This window comes from Rhinoraja longicauda, chromosome 5 (genome assembly GCF_053455715.1).
Source record: "Rhinoraja longicauda isolate Sanriku21f chromosome 5, sRhiLon1.1, whole genome shotgun sequence".
NCBI lineage: Eukaryota > Metazoa > Chordata > Chondrichthyes > Rajiformes > Arhynchobatidae > Rhinoraja > Rhinoraja longicauda.
In genome coordinates this window covers 2,446,071-2,468,421 of record NC_135957.1, presented here as the reverse complement: position 1 = coordinate 2,468,421, position 22,351 = coordinate 2,446,071, and the positions used below count along the sequence as shown (strand labels likewise).

The 22,351-nt window shown below is 47.0% G+C and overlaps 1 protein-coding gene across 2 annotated transcripts in view; it reads left to right on the top strand.

Annotated features, from left to right (window-relative positions):
* rbks (ribokinase) overlaps positions 1-22,351 on the top strand; it is a 168,507-nt gene that overhangs the window by 65,016 nt on the left and 81,140 nt on the right. For both annotated transcript variants that reach the window (XM_078398781.1, XM_078398780.1), the window contains 2 exons: positions 3,320-3,484; positions 15,564-15,655. In XM_078398781.1, coding sequence (XP_078254907.1) covers positions 3,320-3,484; positions 15,564-15,655 — 257 coding nt within the window. The remainder of the gene's footprint in view (positions 1-3,319; positions 3,485-15,563; positions 15,656-22,351) is intronic.

The window sequence follows — 22,351 nt, the reverse complement described above, 5'->3', positions numbered from 1 at the left end:
CTCGGAGAAAACCCACGCGGTCACGGGGAGAACTTACAAACTCCATACAGACAGCGCCCGTAGTCAGGAATAGTCGGGGCTTGGGTCGGCCCGCTGCGGACCTTTCACCGTCCGGCGCGGCCTGGAACGTGGCAACTTCAACAGCCTGACCGCGGGAGAAGACGGCAGGGAAGAGAAATGACATTCTGGCCTTCCATCACAGTGAGGAGGTGACTGGAGGAGACTCACTTTGATGGATGTTTCTTTTTTTTGTTTTGTGTTGGTTTGTGATTGTGTGTTATTGCTTATTTTTATTGCTCTTATTGTTGGACTGTGGGTGACAAAATCTCAATCCAAAAGACTTGTTTTTTTGGATGACAATAAAGGTTATTCTTCTTCTATTCTTCTTCTTCTGAACCCGGGTCTCTGGCGCTCTGAGGCAGCAACTCTACCGTGCCGCCCAAACAAGAGGCCATCCTTATTTATTAAAGTGTATTAAGTAAATTGTTTTTAAAAAGTAACAAAACTTGATTTATTGAGACTGCGGAGGAGTTGTGAGTAGGGTGGGCCTAAAATTGTTGCGTTGTCGTGTACAGTTTTGGCTGTCTTTCCAGAACAAATCTATCCACAAACAAACAAGATGAGAGATTTTGTAATATAATAGATGGGCCAAACGCAGGCAGTTGGGACTAACTTAGATGGGGCATCTTGGTCGCCATGGACAAGTTTGGTTTAGTTTAATTTAGCTTAGAGATACAGCGTGGAAGCAGACCCTTTTTACGAGCGATCCCCACACAACAACACTATCCTACACACACAAGGGACAATTTTACATTTACCAAGCCAATTAACCTACAAACCTGTACTTCTTGAGAGTGTGGGAGGAAACCGAAGATCTCAGAGAAAACCCACGCAGGTCATGGGGAGAACGTACAAACTCCGTACAGACAGCACCCCTAGTTGGGACATGGCGCTGTGAGGCAGCAATTGTACTGCTGCGCCACCGTGCTGTGTGACTCTGGCTCTATGGCTATTTTTCTTTAATGGGCAGTTGTGAAACAAGGCTAGAGGGGCTGAGACTAAGATTAACTACGTAGTGTAAGAAAATAACTGCAGATGCTGGTACAAATCGAAGGTATTTATTCACAAAATGCTGGAGTAACTCAGCAGGTCAGGCAGCATCTCAGGAGAGAAGGAATGGGCCCATTCCTTCTCTCCTGAGGTGCTGCCTGACCTGCTGAGTTACTCCAGCATTTTGTGAATAAATACCTGAGATTCACTACAGTCAGGGGTTATCATACACTCAGATCAATGGAGATTCAGATGCAAGTATTGGCTACCATATAATGCACGTAGTTCGGTGGAATTAGACTAAGCATCCTTGTTCCTCAATGCTTCACGGTAGGGGAAGTATATAAAAAAAAATCTTTGCTTTCCATTTCCTCAGTGGTTTTCTACAATTCCCTTTACAAATATAGAATCATAACTCGTAATACCAATAGGGAACAGAAACAGGAATGATGCAATTGAATTAATAATGCAAATCTCCACAGATGCCAATACTGTACTGAAAAACTCTAAAGGTGAACTATATTGCAGGTCGTATGATTCAGCTTTGAGGTGAACAGATAGAGGAAGAGATGAAAATAACCAGAATGAAAAAAAACAAAGATATAGTAACATAGAAAAATTGGTGCAGGAGTAGGCCATTCGGCCCCTTTGAGGCAGCACCACCATTCAATATAATCATGGCTGATCATCCAAAATCAGTACCCCGTTCCTGCTTTTTCCCCATATCCCTTGATTCCTTCAGCCCTAACTCTTGAAAAATATCCAGTGAATTGGCCTCCACTGCCTTCTGTGGAAGAGAATTTCACAGATTCACAACTCTCAAGGTGAAAAGGTTGTTCCTCATCTCAGCCCTAAACGGCCTACCCCTTATTTTTAAACTTATACTGTTTGAAGGAAGCAGAAACAACTTCACTGCTGATGATTAAAAACTATAAGGTGTGTCCTGGAGTAACTCAGCAGGCCAGGCAGCATCACTGGAGAGCATGGATAGACAGTGTTTCAGATGGAGACCCTTCTTCAGAATGATTGTAAGGGGGGAGAAGAAAGCTATGTTCTACTGTACGTTCAGTTTTTTTATTAGATTTAAGAGGCCGAATTTATACTTGAGACAAAATGCCTGTTTTATTGTACCATTAAGTTTAATCAGCCATGATCACATTGAATGGCGGTGCTGGCTCGAAGGGCCGAATGGCCTCCTCCTGCACCTATTGTCTATTGTCTATAATCTTAACCATCCTCCCTTCCATTGACTCCATTTAGACCTCACATTGCCTTGGCAGGGCCAGCAGCATAATTAAGGACGGGTCGCACTCTGTCCACTCAGTCATCTCCCCTCTCCCACCGGGCAAAGTGTGAAAACGCACACCTCCAGATTCAGGGACAGTTTCTTCCCAGCAGTTATCAGGCAACTGAACCATCCCACCACAACCAGAGAGCAGTGGTGAACTACCATCTACCTCGTTGGTGACCCTTGGACTAACCTTGATCGGACTTTGCTGGCTTTACTTTGCACTAAACGTTTTTCCTTCATCATGCACCCAAACACTGTAAACGGCTCGATTGTGATCATGTATTGCCTTTCTGCTGACTGGATAGCACGCAAGTCAAGTCAAGTCAAGTTTATTTGTCACATACACATACACGATGTGCAGTGAAATGAATGTGGCAATGCCTGCGGATTGTGCAAAAAAAAGGAATTATAGTTACAGCATATAAATAAAAGTTAATACAGAGAAGACAAAATTTAGTCCCTGGAGTTATAAAAGTTAACAGTCCTGATGGCCTGTGGGAAGAAACTCCGTCTCATCCTCTCCGTTTTCACAGCGTGACAGCGGAGGCGTTTGCCTGACTGTAGCAGCTGGAACAGTCCGTTGCTGGGGTGGTAGGGGTCCCCCATAATGTTGCTGGCTCTGGATCTGCACCTCCTGATGTATAGGTCCTGCAGGGGGGCGAGTGTAGTTCCCATGGTGCGTTCTGCCGAACTCACTACTCTCCGCAGAGTCTTCCTGTCCTGGGCAGAGTTGTTCCCAAACCAGATTGTAATGTTGCCGGACAGGATGCTCTCTACAGCCCCAGAGTAGAAGCAATGAAGGATCCTCAGAGACACTCTGAATTTCCTCAGCTGTCTAAGGTAGTAAAGGCGCTTCTTTGCCTTAACCACCAGTGCGGCAATGTGCAGCTACAAAAGCTTTTCACTGCACCTCGGTACACGTGACAATAAACTGAACTGAACTAATTCTGACGTGGCCTTTGCTTTGTGATGTTACAGGACAGAATGCAATTATAATAGTGGCTGGGGCCAACCTGCTCTTGAATTGTGAAGATTTGGCACGGGCTTCCAACACGATCCGTCATGCAAAGGTGGTTGTCTGCCAACTGGAAATTCAAACTGCCATCTCATTAGAAGCCTTAAAAATAGCACACGAGGCTGGAGGTGGGTATAGTTTAATTAAAGATTTTGAACAATACTCTGTCAATGTTTTGCCATTTGATGGGATGGATTTCATGGAGTAATATCGAGCAGTTTCGACAATATGCAGTTGATTACAATACATGTACAGGAAGGAACTGCAGATGCTGGTTTAAACCGAAGATTGACACAAAAAGCTGGAGTAGCTCAATGGGACAGGCAGCATCTCTGGAGAGAAGGAATGGGTGACGTTTTGGGTCTTCTTCAGACTGGTTAGGGATAAGGGAAACGAGAGATATAGATGATGATGTGGAAAGATAAAGAACAATGAATAAAAGATGTGCAAAAAAGTAACGATGTTAAAGGAAACAGGCCATTGTTAACTGTTTGTTGGGTGAAAACGAGAAGCTGGTGCGACTTGGGTGGGGGAGGGATGGAGAGAGAGGGAATGCCGGGGCTACCTGAAGTGACAGAAATCTATATTCATACCCCTGGGCTGTAAGCTGCCCAAGCGAAATATGAGATGCTGTTCCTCCAATTTACGTTTAGCCTCACTCTGACAATGGAGGCCTAGGACAGAAAGAAGGTATTTATTCACAAAATGCTGGAGTAACTCAGCAGGTCAAGCAGCATCTCAGGAGAGAAGGAATGGGCGACGCTTCGGGTCGAGACCCTTCTACAGAAAGGTCAGTGTGGGAATGGGAAGGAGAATTAAAGTTCAGTCACTCTACACCTGTGTCTGATTATAATACATTGTTATTTCCAAACTACAAACTGAAATTCAACCTCTGTCTAGTTATTTAACTATATTGTTTGGATCTTTTTTTAAATTTCTAACAGTTATATCACCTTTTTTGGGTTAACTTGTTGCAGTGTGCCGTAATTGAGGATTTCACTCATTTCCCAAGTGCCCATCAAGAGATGTCTATTGTTAATGTAAAAAAAAAGACAGAGTGCTGGAGTAACTCGGCGGGTCAGGCAGCATCTCTGGAGAACACGGATGGGTGACGTTTCACAGAGTGCTGGAGTAACTCAGCGGATCAGGCAGCATCTCTAGAGAACATGGATGGGTGACATTTCTGACCCGAAACATCGTCTATCCACGTTCTCCAAAGATGCTGCCAGATCCCGCTGAGGTACTCCAGCATTTTGTGTATTTTTTTTGTTTAGATTAGTTTAGAGATACAGCGCGGAAACAGGCCCTTCGGCCCACCGGGTCAGCGCCAACCTGTGATCCCCGCACACTAACACTATCCTACACCCACTGGGGACAATTTTTACATTTACCCAGCCAATTAACCTACAAACCTGCACGTCTGGAGTGTGGGAGGAAACCGAAGATCTCGGAGAAACCCCCACACAGGTCACGGGGAGAACGTACAAACTCCGTACAGACAGCGTCCGTAGTCGGGATGGAACCCGGGTCTCCGGCGCTGCATTCGCTGTAAGGCAGCAACTCTACCGCTGCGCCACCGTGCCGCCCTGTAAACTAACATCTGCAGTTGCTTGTGTCTACAATGTTGAAGCACCATTTTGTTAGTCACTACAAAGTAACGCTAATATTTGGTCACAGGGCCTGCATTTCATACCTTGCCGGAAGCAACCTTTGTTTTCCCATTATGCCATCCTTAGATGTCTTGATGGGATACTTACTCCAACTCTCTTAACATAAGAGCCCATCTGTCATTTACCTTCCTAATCTTGTGGCAAGAGGCAGAACTTCTTATCTCTAGTCTTGGATTAGATAGATAGAATAAGGTGAGAGGGGCAAAGTTTAAAGGAGATTTTATTTTTAATACAGAAAGTTGTTGGTGCTTGGAAAGCACTGCCAGGGGTGGTTTATTTTAGTTTAAGTTTAGAGATGTGGGTGGCACAGTGGCACGGCAGTAGACTTGCTACTTTACAGCACCAGAGACCCGGGTTCGGTCCTGACCATGGGTGCTGTCTGTACGGAGTTTGCACCTTCCACCTGTGACCATGTGGGATTTCTCCGGTTTCCTCCCACATTCCAAAGACATGCAGGTTTGTAGGTGAATTGGCTTCTGTAAAATTGAAAATTGTCCCTGGTGTGTAGAAATTGGGATAACGTATAACGAGGGTGCAGGTGATTGTTTGTTGGCGTGGTGGGCCGAAGGGCCTGTTTCCAGGTTGTACTGCATGGATATGCGGCACGGTGGTGCAGGGGTAGAGTTGCTGCCTTACAGCGAATGCAGCGCCGGAGACTCAGGTTCGATCCTGACTACGGACGTTGTCTGTACGGAGTTTGTACGTTCTTCCCGTGACCTGCGTGGGTTTTCTCCGAGATCTTCGGTTTCCTCCCACACTCCAAAGACGTTCAGGTATGTAGGTTAATTGACTGGGTAAATGTAAAAAATGTTCCTAGTGTGTGTAGGATAGTGTTAATGTGCGGGGATCGCTGGGCGCCGCGGACTCGGTGGGCCGAAGGGCCTGTTTCCGCGCTGTATCTCAAAATCAAAAAATCAAATCAACAGCATGGAAACAGGCCCTTCATCCCACCAAGTCCGCGTCGCCCTGCGATCACCCGTACACTAGTTCTATTCAACACACTAGGAAACAATTTATGTAAGCCAAATAACCTACAAACCTGCACGTCTTTGGAGTGTGGAGGGAAACCAGAGCAGCCAGAGAAATCCCACTGGGTCACGGAGAGAACGTACAAACTCTGTAAAGACAGCACCCATAGGAAAGAATCAATCTTGGGTCTCTGGCGCTGTAGGGTAGCCACTCTACCTCTGCACCACAGTGCTGCCTGGATGGTGGCTGAGACAGATACGATAGTGACTTTTAAGAGATGTTTAGATAGGCTGATGGATATGCAGACCCTGGAGGGATAAGGATCGTGTGCAGGCAGATGACATTAGTTTAACTTGGGATCATGTTTGGCATTAACGTTGTGGGCCAAAGAGCCTGTCCCTTGCGCTGCGATGTGCTATATTCTGAAGCTCATCTCTAAGTAAACCACTTTACAAATTAAACAAAGTAAGCTACCAGTGAGATCTTCTGAAGCTCAATTGTTTTTAGTATTTAGACAGAAAAAAAATCTTCTCATCTAGTATTGGTTGTCAGATGAGCAGTGTTACAATTTAGAGAAAGTAGAGAAATTGAAGGAGGTTCTGAATTAATAATTCCACATGCCAGCTTGTGGTGGATGAAGGGGAGAGATTGACGTAGACTACAGGTGTCCTCAGTCGACCTTGGATCATTTGTCTGGAATGAAGCCAGTTATGCTTAAAGCTGTGGGATCATCCATTTCCCTATGTGGCAAGTTTAAGCATACTCTTCAGAAAAGTTTTATTTCACAAAATGCTGCAGTAACTCAGCAGGGTAGGCAGCATCTCAGGAGAGAAGGAATGGGTGACGTTTGGGTCGAGACCCTTCTTCAGACTGATGTCAGGGGGGCGGGACAAAGGAAGGATATAGGTGGACAAAGGAAGGATATAGGTGGAGACAGGTAGAGGGAGAACTGGGAAGGGGGAGGGGAAGAGAGGGACAGAGGAACTATCTAAAGTTGGAGAAGTCAATGTTCATACCGCTGGGCTGCAAGCTGCCCAGGTGAAATATGAGGTGCTGTTCCTCCAATTTCCGGTGGGCCTCACTATGGCACTGGAGGAGGCCCATGACAGAAAGGTCAGACTGGGAATGGGAGGGGGAGTTGAAGTGCTCAGCCACCGGGAGATCAGGTTGGTTAAGGCGGACTGAGCGAAGGTGTTGAGTGAAACGATCGCCGAGCCTGCGTTTGGTTTCGCCGATGTAAAGAAGTTGACATCTAGAGCAGCGGATACAATAGATGAGGTTGGAGGAGGAGCAGGTGAACATCTGTCTCACCTGGAAAGACTGTTTGGCTCCTTGGATGGAGTCGAGGGGGGAGGTAAAGGGACAGGTGTTGCATCTCCTGCGGTTGCAGGGGAAAGTGCCCGGGGATGGGGTGGTTTGAGTAGGAAGGGACGAGTGGACCAGGGAGTTACGGAGGGAACGGTCCCTGCGGAACGCAGAAAGGGGAGGGGATGGGAAGATGTGGCCAGTGGTGGGGTCCCGTTGTAGGTGACGGAAATACCTTTGATTTGTACCAGCATCTGCAGTTATTTTCTTACACTTCAGAAAGGTTTAGTTAGTTTAGTTTATTGTCTCCAATGAGGTCGATAGTAGTTCAGCACTGCTCTCTGGTTGTGGTGGGATGATTCATTTGCCTGATAACAGCTGGGAAGAAACTGTCACTGAAAAGACCTCACAAGCTGGTAGGAAAAAATAAACTGCAGATGCTGGTTTAAAGAGGGCGGCACGGTGGTGCAGCGGTAGAGTTGCTGCCTTACAGCGAATGCAGCGCCGTCAGAGACTCAGGTTCAATCCTGACTACGGGTGCCGTCTGTACAGAGTTTGTACGTTCTCCCCGTGACCTGCGTGGGTTTTCTCCAAGATCTTGGGTTTCCTCCCACACTGCAAAGATGTAGGTTAATTGGCTGGGCAAATGTACAAATTGTCCCTAGTGTGTGTAGGATATTGTTAGTGTGCGGGGATCGCTGGGCGGCGCGGACCCGGTGGGCCGAAGGGCCTGTTTCCGCGCTGTATCTCTAAATCTAAAAAAAAAATCTAAAAATCGAAGGTAGACACAAAATGCCGGAGTGACTCAGCGGGTCAGGCAGCATCTCAGGAGAGAAGGAATGGGTGATGTTTCGGGTTGAGACCCTTCTTCAGACTGATGTCAGGGGAGGCGGCAGGTGACTTCAGTGTCAGCTTTTTGTGTCTACCGTGACATTCTGGTAATGTAGGGTGGGCAGTTTTTTTATTACACAGAGGGTAATGACTGGAACGCGCTGCCAGGGGTGGTGGTGGAGGCAGGTACAATAGTGGCATTTAGGAGACTTTTGGATAGGCACATGGATATGCAGGGAATGGAGGGATATGGATGATGTGCAGGCAGATAAGAGTTGGCATCATGTACAGCACATACATTATGGGCCAAAGGGCCTGTTCCTGTGCTGTACTGCTCAATGTCACTTAAGCAGTGGTTATTTCCACAGCGCATTTGCAGCATCTTGTGCTAAAATGGCATGGAAAAACTTACCAATTGACGATGTGATTAGATTGCCAACTGTAGCAATGAGCTAAAGGATGCCCTTTAGACCCTTGGCAAGAGGGGTCAGAAGGAACTGCTGCCTTGTTTGTGCCAGCTGATGAAAGTCACAGACAGATATTTTAATCTCCACTAGTGGAAGCTTTACTCCCCAGAGATGTTGAGCTACAGTTCAGTTCCGTCTGCATCAGTTTTTGTAATTTTGGTCCACAATCATGGAATCAGCATACAGGGTAATGTAGAATCAGAATCAGAATTGCCTTTATTGTCATCCAAAAAAACAAGTCTTTTGGACAAAATTCCGTCACCCACAGTCCAACAATAAGAAGCAATAAAAATAAAGCAATAACACACACAATCACAAACCAACACAAAACAAAAAAAAGAAACATCCATGTAGAAAGTGAAATCAAACCAGATAACCAGACTAAAGAGCATTAGTCTTTAGTCTTATCAACTTATTTACATCGGCGAAACCAAACGCAGGCTCGGCGATAGCTTCGCTCAACACCTGCACTCAGTCCGCATTAACCAATCTGATCTCCCAGTGGCTAAGCATTTCAACTCCCCCTCCCACTCCCAGTCTGACCTTTCTGTCATGGGCCTCCTCCAGTGCCATAGTGAGTCCCACCGGAAATTGGAGGAACAGCACCTCATATTTTGCCTGGGCAGCTTGCAGCCCAGCGGTATGAACATTGACTCCTCCAACTTTAGATAGTTCCTCTGTCCCTCTCATCCCCTCCCCCTTCCCAGATCTCCCACTGTCTCCCTGTCTCCACCTATATCCTTCCTTTGTCCCGCCCCCCTGACATCAGTCTGAAGAAGGGTCTCGACCCGAAACGTCGCCTATTCTTTCTCTCCTGAGATGCTGCCTGACCTGCTGAGTTACCCCCGCATTTTGTGAATAAATACCTTAGACTAAAGAGCATTGTAAGCATGTAACGAAAATATACAGCATCCTGTACCAAACAGGACCACATGGACCAAACGCGGGCAGGTGGGGCTAGTGTAGCTGGGACTTGTTGGTCGGTGTGGGCAAGTTGGGTCGAAGGGCTTGTTTCCATGCTGTAACACTCTCTGACTCTTTGACTCTACAGGGCTGTTTAAGTTTTTAGCAAGCTCAATTGCCCAGTGTGCCGAAAGATTGACTAATGAGCAATGTGCGTGTATTGTCTTGCCTGTTCAAGGACAGGCTGAATAATTGAAGGCTAGTTGATCCACTAACATTTTGCAAGGAACATAGGAAGGACATTACTCGATCGTAAATTTGGACCTTGATAGATAAGGAGATATAGACACAATTCAGCGGGTCAGACAGCATCTCTGGAGAAAAGGAATAGGTGACGTTTCAGGTCGACACCTTCCTTGAGATGAAACATCACCCATTCCTACTATCCAGAGAGGCTGCCTGACCCGCTGAGTTACTCCAGCTTATTATGTCTATCTTCGGTTTAAACCAGCATCTGCACTTCCTTCCTACACATAGGGAGAATACACTTCCCTTCTCCTTTTCATTTGACAGAGCAATTGTCTGCCAAATAGCACACCAATATTTTTTAACCATCGGAGGCCGAGTTCAAAAGTGACCTCGCGTGTAGTCCGTGTGGAGTTTGTACGTTCTCGCTGTGACCGTGTGGGTTTCCTCTGCGTGCTCCCAAAGACCTGCAGGTTTGCAGGTTAATTGGCCTCTTTAAATTGACCCTAGTCATAGAGTCAGAGAGTGATACCGTGTGGAAACAGGCCCTTCGGCCCAACTTGCCTACACCGGCCAACATGTCCCAGCTACACTAGTCCCACCTTCCTGCACTTGGTCCATATCCCTCCAAACATAGAAATATAGAAAATAGGTGCAGGAGGAGGCCATTCGGACCTTCGAGCCAGCACCGCCATTCATTGTGATCATGGCTGATCGTCCCCAATCAATAACCCGTGCCTGCCTTCTCCCCATATCCCTTGATTCCACCAGCCCCTAGAGCTCTATCTAACTCTCTCTTAAATCCATCCAGTGATTTGGCTTCCACTGCCCTCTGTGGCAGAGAATTCCACAAATTCGCAACTCTCTGAGTGAAAACGTTTTTTCTCACCTCAGTTTTAAATGGCCTCCCCTTTATTCTGTGGCCTCTGGTTCTGGACTCGGCCAACATTGGGAACATTTTTCCTGCATCTAGCTTGTCTAGACCTTTTATAATTTTATATGTCTCTATAAGATCCCCTCTCATCCTTCTAAACTCCAGTGAATACAAGCCCAGTCTTTTCAAATTTTCCTCGTATAACAGTCCCGCCATCCCAGGGATCAATCTCGTGAACCTACGCTGCACTGCCTCAATTACAAGGATGTCCTTCCTCACATTAGGAGACCAAAACTGTACACAATACTCCAGATGTGGTCTTACCAGGGCCCTATACAACTGCAGAAGAACCTCTTTACTCCTATACTGAAATCCTCTCGTTATGAATGCCAACATGCCATTAGCTTTCTTCACTGCCTGCTGTACCTGCACGCCAACTTTCAGTGACTGGTGTACAAGGACACCCAGGTCTTGCTGCACCTCCCCCTTACCTAACCTAACTCCATTGAGATAATAATCTGCCTCCTTGTTTCTGCCGCCAAAGTGGATAACCTTACATTTATCTATATTATACTGCATCTGCCACACATCTGCCCACTCACTCAACCTGTCCAGGTCATCCTGCAACCTCCTAACATCCTCTTCACAGTTTACACTGCCACCCAGCTTTGTGTCATCCGCAAACTTGCTGGTGTTGCTTCTAATTCCCTCTTCCAAATCATTAATATATATGATAAACAGTTGCGGCCTCAACACTGAGGCTTGCGGCACTCCATTCGCCACGGCCTGCCATTCTGAAAACGACCCGTTTACTCCTACTCTTTGCTTCCTGTCTGCCAACCAATTTTCTATCCATGTCAACACCCTACCCCCAATACCATGTGCTCTAATTTTAGTCACCAATCTCCCGTGCGGGACCTTATCAAAGGCTTTCTGAAAGTCTAGATACACTACATCCACTGGCTCCCCTTCATCCATTTTACTTGTCACGTCCTCAAAAAATTCCAGAAGATTAGTCAAGCATGATTTCCCTTTCGTAAATCCATGCTGATTTGGACTTATCCTTTTACTGCTATCCAAATGCACCGTTATTTCCTCTTTAATAATTGACTCCAGCATCTTTCCCACCACCGATGTCAGGCTAACTTGTCTGTAATTCCCCGTTTTCTCTCTCGCTCCTTTCTTGAAAAGTGGGATAACATTAGCTATCCTCCAATCCACAGGAACTGATCCTGAATCTATTGAACATTGGAAAATGATCACCAATGCGTTCACTATTTCTAGAGCCACCTCCCTGAGTACCCTGGGATGCAGACCATCAGGCCCAAGGGATTTATCATCCTTCAGTCCCATCAGTCTACCCAATACTATTTCTCGCCTAATGAAAATTTCTTTCAGTTCCTCTACCCCCCTAGATCCTCTGTCCTCCAGTACATCTGGGAGATTGTTTGTGTCTTCCTTAGTGAAGACAGATCCGAAGTACCTGTTCAACTTTTCTGCCATTTCCTTGTTACCCATAATAATTTCACCCGTGTCTGCCTTCAACGGACCCACATTTGACTTTGCTACTCTTTTTCTCTTAGCATATCTAAAGAAGCTTTTACTGTCCTTCTTTATATTATTGGCCAGCTTCCCCTCGTACTTCATCTTTTCAGCCCGTATTGCCCGTTTTGTTACCTTCTGTTGTCCTATGAAAGTTTCCCAATCCTCTGGCTTTCGGCTACTCTTTGCTGTGTTATACATCTTTTCTTTTAGTTTTATTCCATCCCTAACTTCCCTTGTCAGCCACGGTTGCCTCCTACTCTCCTTAGAATCTTTCTTCCTTTTTGGAATGAAATGATCCTGCGTCTTTCGAATTATGCCCAGAAATTCCTGCCATTGCTGTTCCACCGTCAATCCTGCTAGGATCTTGGCCAGCTCCTCTCTCATGCCTTCATAGTCCCCTTTGTTGAACTGCAACACTGACACTTCCGATTTAACCTTCTCCTTCTCAAATTGCAGATTAAAACTAATCATATTATGATCACTACCTCCAAGCGGTTCCTTTACCTCGACTTCTCTTATCAAATCTGGTTCATTGTACAACACAAAATCCAGAATTAAATGCAGTGGCGCAGTGGGTAGAGCTGCAGTGGGTAGAGCTGCTGCCTTATAGCGCCAGAGACCCAGGTTCGATCCTGACTACAGGCACTGTGTGTACAGTGAGTTTGTACATTTTCACTGTGACCGCATGGGCTTTCTCTGAGTGCTCTTGTTTTCTCTCCCACTCCAAAGACATACAGATTTGTAGGTTAATTGGCCTGTATGAATTTGTAAATTGTCCAAGGTGTGTAGGGTAGTGCTAGTGTATGGGGTGATCGCTGGTCGGCGCCGACGCGGTGGACTGAACGGCCGAACTCCACACTGTATCACTGAAGTCTAAAGTAAGGTTTCATGCTCCATGTTACCTGAATTATATTGTTAGGGCAGCATAGCATCACAGCTTGTAGAGTTGCTGTCTGTGTGGAGTTCTTAAACTGTGCCACAGTTTAAGAATAAGGGGTAGGCTATTTAGAACTGAGATGAGGAAAAACTTTTTCAGTCAGAGAGTTGTGAATCTGTGGAATTCTCTGCTTCAGAAGGCAGTGGAGGCCAATTCTCTGAATGCATTCAAGAGATAGCTAGATAGAGCTCTTAAGGATAGCGGAGTCAGGGGGTATGGGGAGAAGGCAGGAACGGGGTACTGATTGAGAATGATCAGCTATAATCACATTGAATGGCGGTGCTGGCTCGAAGGGCCGAATGGCCTCCTCCTGCACCTATTGTCTATTGTCTATTGTCTATTGTCTATTGGCGTTTGCAAGTTCTCCTTGCGACCACGTAGATTTCTTCCAATCAGGTTTTATTCAAATAGGGACAATTTTTCTGTTCCACACTTAAATCTGATGAGAGCGTAAAAATTGAGTACACTAATGAATTGCAGAGACCCAATAAAATTTGAAATATGGGACTCGGGAAATGTATTTGGTTTGCGAGCTAAACTCTGTGTAGAAAGACCTTCTCCCTTGTGCCTCGTGGAATCTCAGTTTAAATTGTGCTTGAGCAATATGCAGAGTGAAGGGGAGTGATGACATTTGAAAAACATTCTTGTGAAATTATATTACGCAAGACCGAAGCATCAGAGGTTGTACTAACTTTAGGAAGGAGATGAGGAGGAATTTCTTCAGTCAGAGGGTGGTGAATCTGTGCAATTCTTTGCCACAGGAGGCTGTGGAGGTCAAGTCAGTGGATATTTTTAAGGCAGAGATAGATATATTCTTGATTAGTACGGGTGTCGGGTTATGGGGAGAAGGCAGGAGAATGGGGTTTGGAGGGAGAGATAGATCAGCCATGATTGAATGGCAGATTAGACTTGATGGGCCAAGTGGCTCCTATGACCTTTTGTAAGACATAGAGCTAGATGCCTAAAAATTGTTTTTTTTTAAAGCAGTAGATGCTGGATATACTCTGTGTAGGAAAGAACTGCAGTTGCTGGTTTAAATCGAAGGTAGACACAAAATGCTGGAGTAACTCAGCGGGTCAGGCAGCATCTCTGGAGAGAAGGAATGGGTGATGTTTCGGGTTCATACCAATTGGGTGTAAACTACCCAAGGGAAATATGAGGTGCTGTTCCTCCAATTTGCGCTGGGCCTCACTCTGACAATGGAGGAGGCCCAGGACAGAAAGGTCAGAATGGGAGGGGGAGTTGAAGTGCTGAGCCACCTGGAGACCAGGTAGGTTAGGACGGACTGAGCGGAGGTGTTCACCAAAACGGATCGCCGAGCCTGCGCTTGGTCTCGATGATGTAGAGAAGTTGACACCTAGAACAGTGGATACAGCAGATGAGGTTGGAGGAGGTGCAGGTGAACCTCTGTCTCACCTGGAAAGACTGTTTTGGTCCTTGGATGCAGTCGAGGGGGGGAGGTAAAGGGACAGGTGTTGCATCTCCTGCGGTTGCAGGGGAAAGTACTTGGGGAGGGGGTGGTTTGGATGGGAAGGGACGAGTGGACCAGGGAGTTGCGGAGGGAACGTTCTCTGCAGAAAGCAGAAAGGGGTGGAGATGGGAAGATATGGGATCCCATTCAAGTGGCGAAAATGTTGGAGGATTATATGCTGTCCTGGGCCTCCTCCATTGTCAGAGTGAGGCCCAGCGCAAACTGGAGGAACAGCACCTCATATTTCGTTTGGGCAGCTTACACCCCAGCGGTGTGAATATTGACTTCTCTAACTTCAAATAGCCCTTGCTTTTCCTCTCTCTCAATCACCTCCACCTTCCCAGTTCTCCCACCAGTCTTACTGTCTCCGACTACATTCTATCTCTGTCCCGCCCCCTCCCCTGACATCAGTCTGAAGAAGGGTCTCGACCCGAAACGTCACCCATTCCTTCTCTCCCGAGATGCTGCCTGACCCGCTGAGTTACTCCTACTGGATATACTCAGCAGGTTAAACAGCATTTGATGACTGATCATTGAACAGCATTCTATCTCTCAATGGATGCTCAATTTTCTCTCAGCAGAGGAATAGTTTTGCTGAAATGTCGAACCAAAGAACTGTAGATCCTGGTTAATACACAAAGTGCTGCCGTAACGACACACTAGGGGACATTTTACAGAACTCAATTAACCCTCAAACCCGCACGTCTTTGGAATGCTGGTGGAAACCGGAGCACCCGGAGAAAACCCACGTGGTCACAGGGAAAATGTACAAACTCCACACAGACAGCACCGAGGTCAGGTTTGACCCTGGGTCTGTGACACTGTGAGGCAGCAACTCTCCCAGCAATGCCGCAGTGCCGCCCCACTTTCTGTTTGCTTTGTCTACCTTTACCCCGAGAGCAATTTTCTTATAATCACTCCCAACCGTTACACTCAAAATATTCATTCACTTTTAATCCCCATTTCTTTTTGTTGAATCAATCTTCCAGTGAAAACCATCTTCAACCCTGCTCCGGCTATTGCTGACCTTGATCCCGGTTTCTACAAAAACACGGATGTCTTCTGCTGCAACGAGACCGAGGTACTGTAGCACGCTATGTTTTCTTCTTTTCTCGATGAGACGGTGAGCTAACTTTCTTTGTTTGCCCTGAGATCTGAGTTCAAAAGCAGTCTAGGTTTACGAGTTGGTGCAACATGTCACTTGCTCTCATTGTCCACAAGGGCGGTGTCTTTAGTTTACTGCCACCGCTTCATTTCCATTTACTTGCTTTCCTTGCAACCTGTTTCTCTCGCGGTTGGTTCCCAGACTCGCCAGCCGCCTGCCACTGTTGCGGGCTGGAAGAGTCTGTGTGCCACGTGTACATGGAGTGTGTGAGTCTGTGTACCACGTGTACATGGAGTGTGTGAGTCTGTGTACCACGTGTACATGGAGTGTGCGAGTCTGTGTACCACGTGTACATGGAGTGTGTGAGGTTGTGTACCACGTGTACATGGAGTGTGAGACTATGTTACACGTGTACATGGAGTGTGTGAGTCTGTGTACCACGTGTACATGGAGTGTGTGAGTCTGTGTACCACGTGTACATGGAGTGTGTGAGTCTGTGTACCACGTGTACATGGAGTGTGTGAGTCTGTGTACCACGTGTACATGGAGTGTGTGAGGTTGCAGCCCCTGTTCCGTTATCTAAAGGGGCTGCTCCTTGCCTTCTGGCTGCACTTCTCACCCACCGCCCTCATCTCTGGCCACCCCGTGCGTAGGGGAGAGGGTGGGGCCGAGGATGTCATATCATATCATATCATATCATATCATATATCTACAGCCGGAAACAGGCCTTTTCGGCCCTCCAAGTCCGTGCCGCCCAGTGATCCCCGTACATTAACACTATCCTACACCCACTAGGGACAATTTTTACATTTACCCAGCCAATTAACCTACATACCGTTCTAAATGGCCGTTCTAAATGGCAGCATCCCTGGAGAACATGGATGGGTGACGTTTCAGGTCGGGACTCTTCTTCAGACTGAAGAAGGGTCCTGACCTGTCCTATTGGCTCCGGTATCCTCACACCCTCCAAAGACATACAGGTTTGTACGTTAATTAGTTTCAGTAAAATTTGTAAATTGTAAATTAGATAGTGCTAGTGTACGGGGTGATCGCTGGTTGGCGCGGTCTCAATGAGCTGAAGGGCCTGTTTCCGCACAGTATCTCTAAAGTCTAAAAGTAAAGTAAAGTCTACATCTAATGATTGCGTCTGAGGACTAATTTGCATTGCTGCCCAGGCTTTTGATAGAACAGAGCAGTTCAGCGCAGGAACAGGCCCTTTGGCCCACAATGTCTGTGCTGAACATGATGCCAAGATAAACGAATCTCATCTGCCTGCACGTGATCCATATCCCTCCATTCTCTGCATATCCCTCTGCATAACTAAAAGCATCTTGAACACCACTCGTGTGTCTGTCTCCACCACCACCCCAAAGCTTGAAGGCGCCCACACCACCAGACTCAGGAACAGCTTCTTCCCCTCTGTTATCAGGCTTCTGAACGGTCCTTCCATCAGCTGGGGCACTGTCCGGTTCACCTCTACCCCATTGTGGACACTGGACTTTGCCTCTGGAACTGGTGTGCTACAATGCGGAGAACTGAGTAGGCCGCCTGCAGCAGACGTCAATGGGATCCACACCGAGAGCGAGAGCGAGGAGGGACCCGCGGGCAACTGTTGGGAGGCAGAGGCAGAGTGGGCTGTCAGAGAGTGAGGAGGGCCATTGAGGAGCGAGGAGGAACGTCGGAAGCTGCTGGTGTGCGCCGCGGAGCCGTTCAAGAGAGGACCCGATGGCGGGCGGCCAAGGACAGGCTGCATCAGTGCCTGAGATCGGATGGACCCGCAATGAGTGCCCGAGGTTGGTGGAGAATTTGCCGCCGAGAAGCCATTCGGGAATACCTTTGTAACTTTGTTGGTGCCCTATACGAACCAAGACTCTTTGCATCCTTGTGTATGGTGTGTAAAACAAAGAATTTATCTGTGACACAGGTGATAATAAACCATCAATCAATATTCTACACTCAGAATCAGAATAGCCTTTATTGTCATCCAAAAAAAACCCAAGTCTTTTGGACGAAATTCCATTACCCACAGTCCAACAATAAGAGCAATAAAAATAAGCAATGACACACACAATCACAAAACAAACAAAAAAGAACCATCCATCACAGTGAGTCTCCTCCAGTCCCCTCCTCACTGTGATGGAAGGCCAGAATGTCATTTCTCTTCCCCTGCCGTCTTCTCCCGCGGTCAGGCTGTTGAAGTTGCCACGTTCCATGCCGCGCCGGACGGTGGAAGGTCCGCAGCGGGCCGACCCAAGCCCCGCGATTCAGGGCGGGCGAAGACGCTGCCGCTGCACGTTGGGGAGGTCGTGGCTCCCGACATTGAAGCCCCCGCCGGGCGGAGAAAATCCCGTGGCCTATTCCAGGCCGCGCCGGACGGTGAAAGGTCCGCGGCGGGCTGACCCAAGCCCCGCGATTCGGGGCGGGCGAAGACGCTGCCGCTGCCAGAGCTCCCGATGTCGGTCCCCACCCAGGGCCGGGTCTGCGAGCTTCCGATATCCATGCGGCCCGCGGCCGAAGCCTCCAAAGGCAAGTCGCAGCCGCACTCGCAGCGCCACCGCAGCCTCCGAAGGCAGCCAGCTCCGCAGATGGTAAGTCCGATCTGCGGGCTCTGCGAACCAGAGCCCAGGTGGTCCCAGGTGGAGGCCGCCAGCTCCAGGTGCATGGCTGATGGTAGGCCGCAGCGGGAACGGAGACAACACCCAGAAACAAAGCTCACGTCTCCGTACGGAAGAGACAATTTTACAGTCCCCCCCCCCCCCCACACATAGCACACAACCACAAAAAACACTACATCATATCTACACACTACAATTAAGACAAAAAACAACAAAAAACACACAAGACAAACGGACCCTTCACTCTACCTATTGTACTTGAGTTTGTCTTTATTGTATTTATGTACTGCCTAGTATCCCGGTGTATAGTCATCCCAGTGTCCAAGAACAGCAAGACCTCATGCCTGAACCACTACCACCCAGTGGCCTTGACATCCACCATCATGAAATGTTTTCAGAGGCTAGTTATGGAACATATTAAATCCAGTCTACCCAGCGGCCTTGACCCACTGCAGTTCACCTACCACCACAACAGGTCCACGGACGATGCCATCGCCCTAGCCCCACACTCATCCCTGGAACACCTGGAGAAGAGAGACACCTACGTCAGACTCCTATTCATAGACTACAGCTCTACCGTTAACACCATTATACCATCCTAGCTCATCACCAAACTCAGGGGACTTGGTGTCAGCACTCATCTCTGCAACTGGATCCTCGACTTCCTGACCAACAGACCCCAACCAGTGAGGACGGGACAAATCACCCTCTACGGTAATCCTCAACACTGGTGCTCCACAAGGATGTGTTCTCAGCCCCCGTCTTTACTCCTTGTACACCCACGACTGTGCAGCCCTGTACAAATCTAATTTAACTTACAGATTCTCAGGCGACACCACCATCATGGGCCGGATGTCAAATAATGATGAGACAGAGTACAGGAAGGAGATTGAACACCCCGTGTCCTGGTGTCCAGACAACAACCTTTCTCTCAATGTCAGTATGACAAAGTGATTGGCTTCAGGATGTGACACAGTACACTTAGCCCAGTTTGCATTGATGGCGCCGAACTAGAGATGGTTGAAAACTTCAAATTCCTAGGAGTCAATATCACCAACAACTTCTCCTGGACCACCCATATTGCAGCAACGACCGAGAAAGCACAACAACGCCTCTACTCCCTTATAAGGCTTAGGAAGTTTGGCACGTGTTTAACAACTCTCACCAACTTCTACAGATGCACCATACAAGGCATTTTGTCAGGATGCATCACAGCATGGTTTGGGAACAGCTCCATCCAAGACCGCAAGAAATTGTGAATTGTGGACGCAACCCAGACCATCACACCAACCAACCTCCCTTCCATTGACTCCATTTAACCTCACGCTGCCTCGGCAAGGCCAGCAGCATCATCAAGGACGTCGCACCCCTGGCCACTCCCTCTTCTCCCCTCTCCCATCAGGGCAAAAGGTACAGAAGTGTGAAAACGCACACCTCCAGATTCAGGGACAGTTTCTTCCCAGCTGTTATCAGGCAACTGAACCATCCCACCACAACCAGAGAGCAGGCCTGAACTACTATCTATCTCCTTGGTGACCACCCTGGACTAACCTTGATCGGACTTTACTAGCTTTACCTTGCACTGAACGTTATTCCCTTATCATGATGTATCCATACACTATAAATGGCTCGATTGTAATCATGTTTTGTCTTTCTGCTGACTGGATAGCACGTAACAAAAGCTTTTCACTGTACCTCGGTACACATGACAATAAACTAAACTGAAACTAGTATTATCTGACCTGATTGAATAAAGAGATAGAATGCTAGAATCTGTGATGCAACAACTTTCTTAAACAAACACAATTTGTTCCTGATCTTGGTAAATCAACAGCTCTCTTCCCGTGACTATTTGGAAGCATAAACTGGAGAACCGTCTCAAAACTCCAGTACCTTGTTTTTTAATCAACTGTGCTATAAGATGGATGGCCAGCAGGAGTTGGTTTCTACTCTAATAAGGTGCTACAAGGACTCCAAACGAAAGGCATTACTGGGAATAACTGCATATGTATCTACATGATCTGCTTAATCACAGAAAAAAGACACAAAGTGCTGGATTAACTCAGCGGGTCAGGCAGCATCTCGGGACAAAATGGATAGGTGACGTTTTGGGTCGAGACCCTTCTTCAAACTGATTGTAGCAGGGAGAGTGGGGGAAAAAACTGGAAGCAAAATGAAAACCAGCAAATTTAATGTTTATTGAATGTTTCATAGTTTGACAAGCAGTATTGTACAATATATATTTTTAATTCTCACCATCAGCATAAGGCTGATATTTCTAAACAAAATAGGATTCATTTCTGCAGAATCATTCTACCACAACCAGAGAGCAGTGCTGAACTACTATCCACCTCTTTGGTGACCCTCGGACTATCCTTGCTGGCAGTACCTTGCACTAAACGTTATAGACAATATACAATAGGTGCAGGAGGAGGCCATTCAGCCCTTTGAGCCAGTACCGCCATTCAATGTGATCATGGCTGATCATTCTCAATCAGTACCCCGTTCCTGCCTTCTCCCCTGACTCTGCTATCCTAAAGAGCTCTATCTAGTTCTCTCTTGAATGCATTCAGAGAATTGGCCTCCACAGCCTTCTGAGGCAGAGAATTCCACAGATTCACAACTCTCTGACTGAAAAAGTTTTTCCTCATCTCAGTTTTAAATGGCCTACCCCTTATTCTTAAACTGTGGCCCCTTGTTCTGGACTCCCCCAACATTGGGAACATGTTTCCTGCCTCTAACGTGTCCAACCCTAAATAATCTTATACGTTTCGATAAGATCCTCCTCTCATCCTATGCCCTTATCGTGTGAATGGCTCGATTGTAATCATGTATTGTCTTTCTGCTGACTGGATAGCACGTAACAAAAGCTTTTCACTGTACCTCGGCACGCGTGGCAATAAACTAAAATGAAACTTAACTGAAAGTAGGTCCATGCCTGTAGAAATGCATGGACGTATTGCATCAATACTTGTATGTGGTATGCAGTGTTCCTAGGCTGATTGATTTGTGCGGCACCAAATGCAAGTTCCATTGCATTCACCATTGCTGAATGCTTGAGCTCAGCCTCGGCTTCCAGTATCCCAGACCACTTCCCCAATGCTCTCAAGGTAAGGATCAGTTTGCCAAGAATAATAGTCTTTGCAAAACCACCCTTGGATAAAACATGCCTCTGATTCATTGTCCCCAACGTGCTTTTGGAATGTGGGAGGAATGTGGGAGCACCCAGAGGAAACCCACTTCGTTACGGGGAGAACGTGCAAAGTCCACACACAGACCGAGGTCAGGATCGAACCCATGTATAAAACTTGCCTCAAGTTACATTGTGCTCAAAAATGTTCCCGCACATCTTTATGGGAGGAAGCTGGAGCACCCGGAGGAAACCCACACAGTCACAGGGAGAACGTGCAAACTCCACGCACAGACAGCACTCGAGGTCAGGATCAAACCAGGGTTGAACAACTCACCCCAAATAGGGTGATGCAGTCAGTTTGTGTATAAACAACTATTATCTATTGATTCTATGGGGCTGCGTGGCAGTGTTCTTAAGGTCTTATTTCAGTTCTGTATTTTAATGGCAGATATGTGGGAGATAAGCTGTATGAGGGAAACCTTTGAATGAAGATAGACACAAAAAGCTGGAGTAACTCAGTGGGACAGGCAGCATCTCTGGAGAGAATTGAATGGGTGACGTTTCTGGTCGAGACCCTTCTTCAGACTCTTTTTCTGTCTATGGTTTAAACCGGCATCTGCAGTTCCTTCTTACACATTAAACCTTTGACAGAAGTGGATCCAGATTCACAAAGGTCACAGTAAGCATCGTGCAAGGTTAATGAAACTGGAAGTGTGCAGTGCTGTAAAAACCGATGGGGATTAGTTTTAAAATCAATGTAAGGATAATCAATAAGTGCTGAAGATCACAAATTCGCATCTCTGAATCAGAAGACAGACACAAAAAGCTGGAGTAACTCAGCGGGTCAGGCAGCATCTCTGGAGAGAAGGAATGGGTGGCGTTTCGGGTCGAGACCCTTCAGACTGAGAGTCAGGGGAGAGGGAA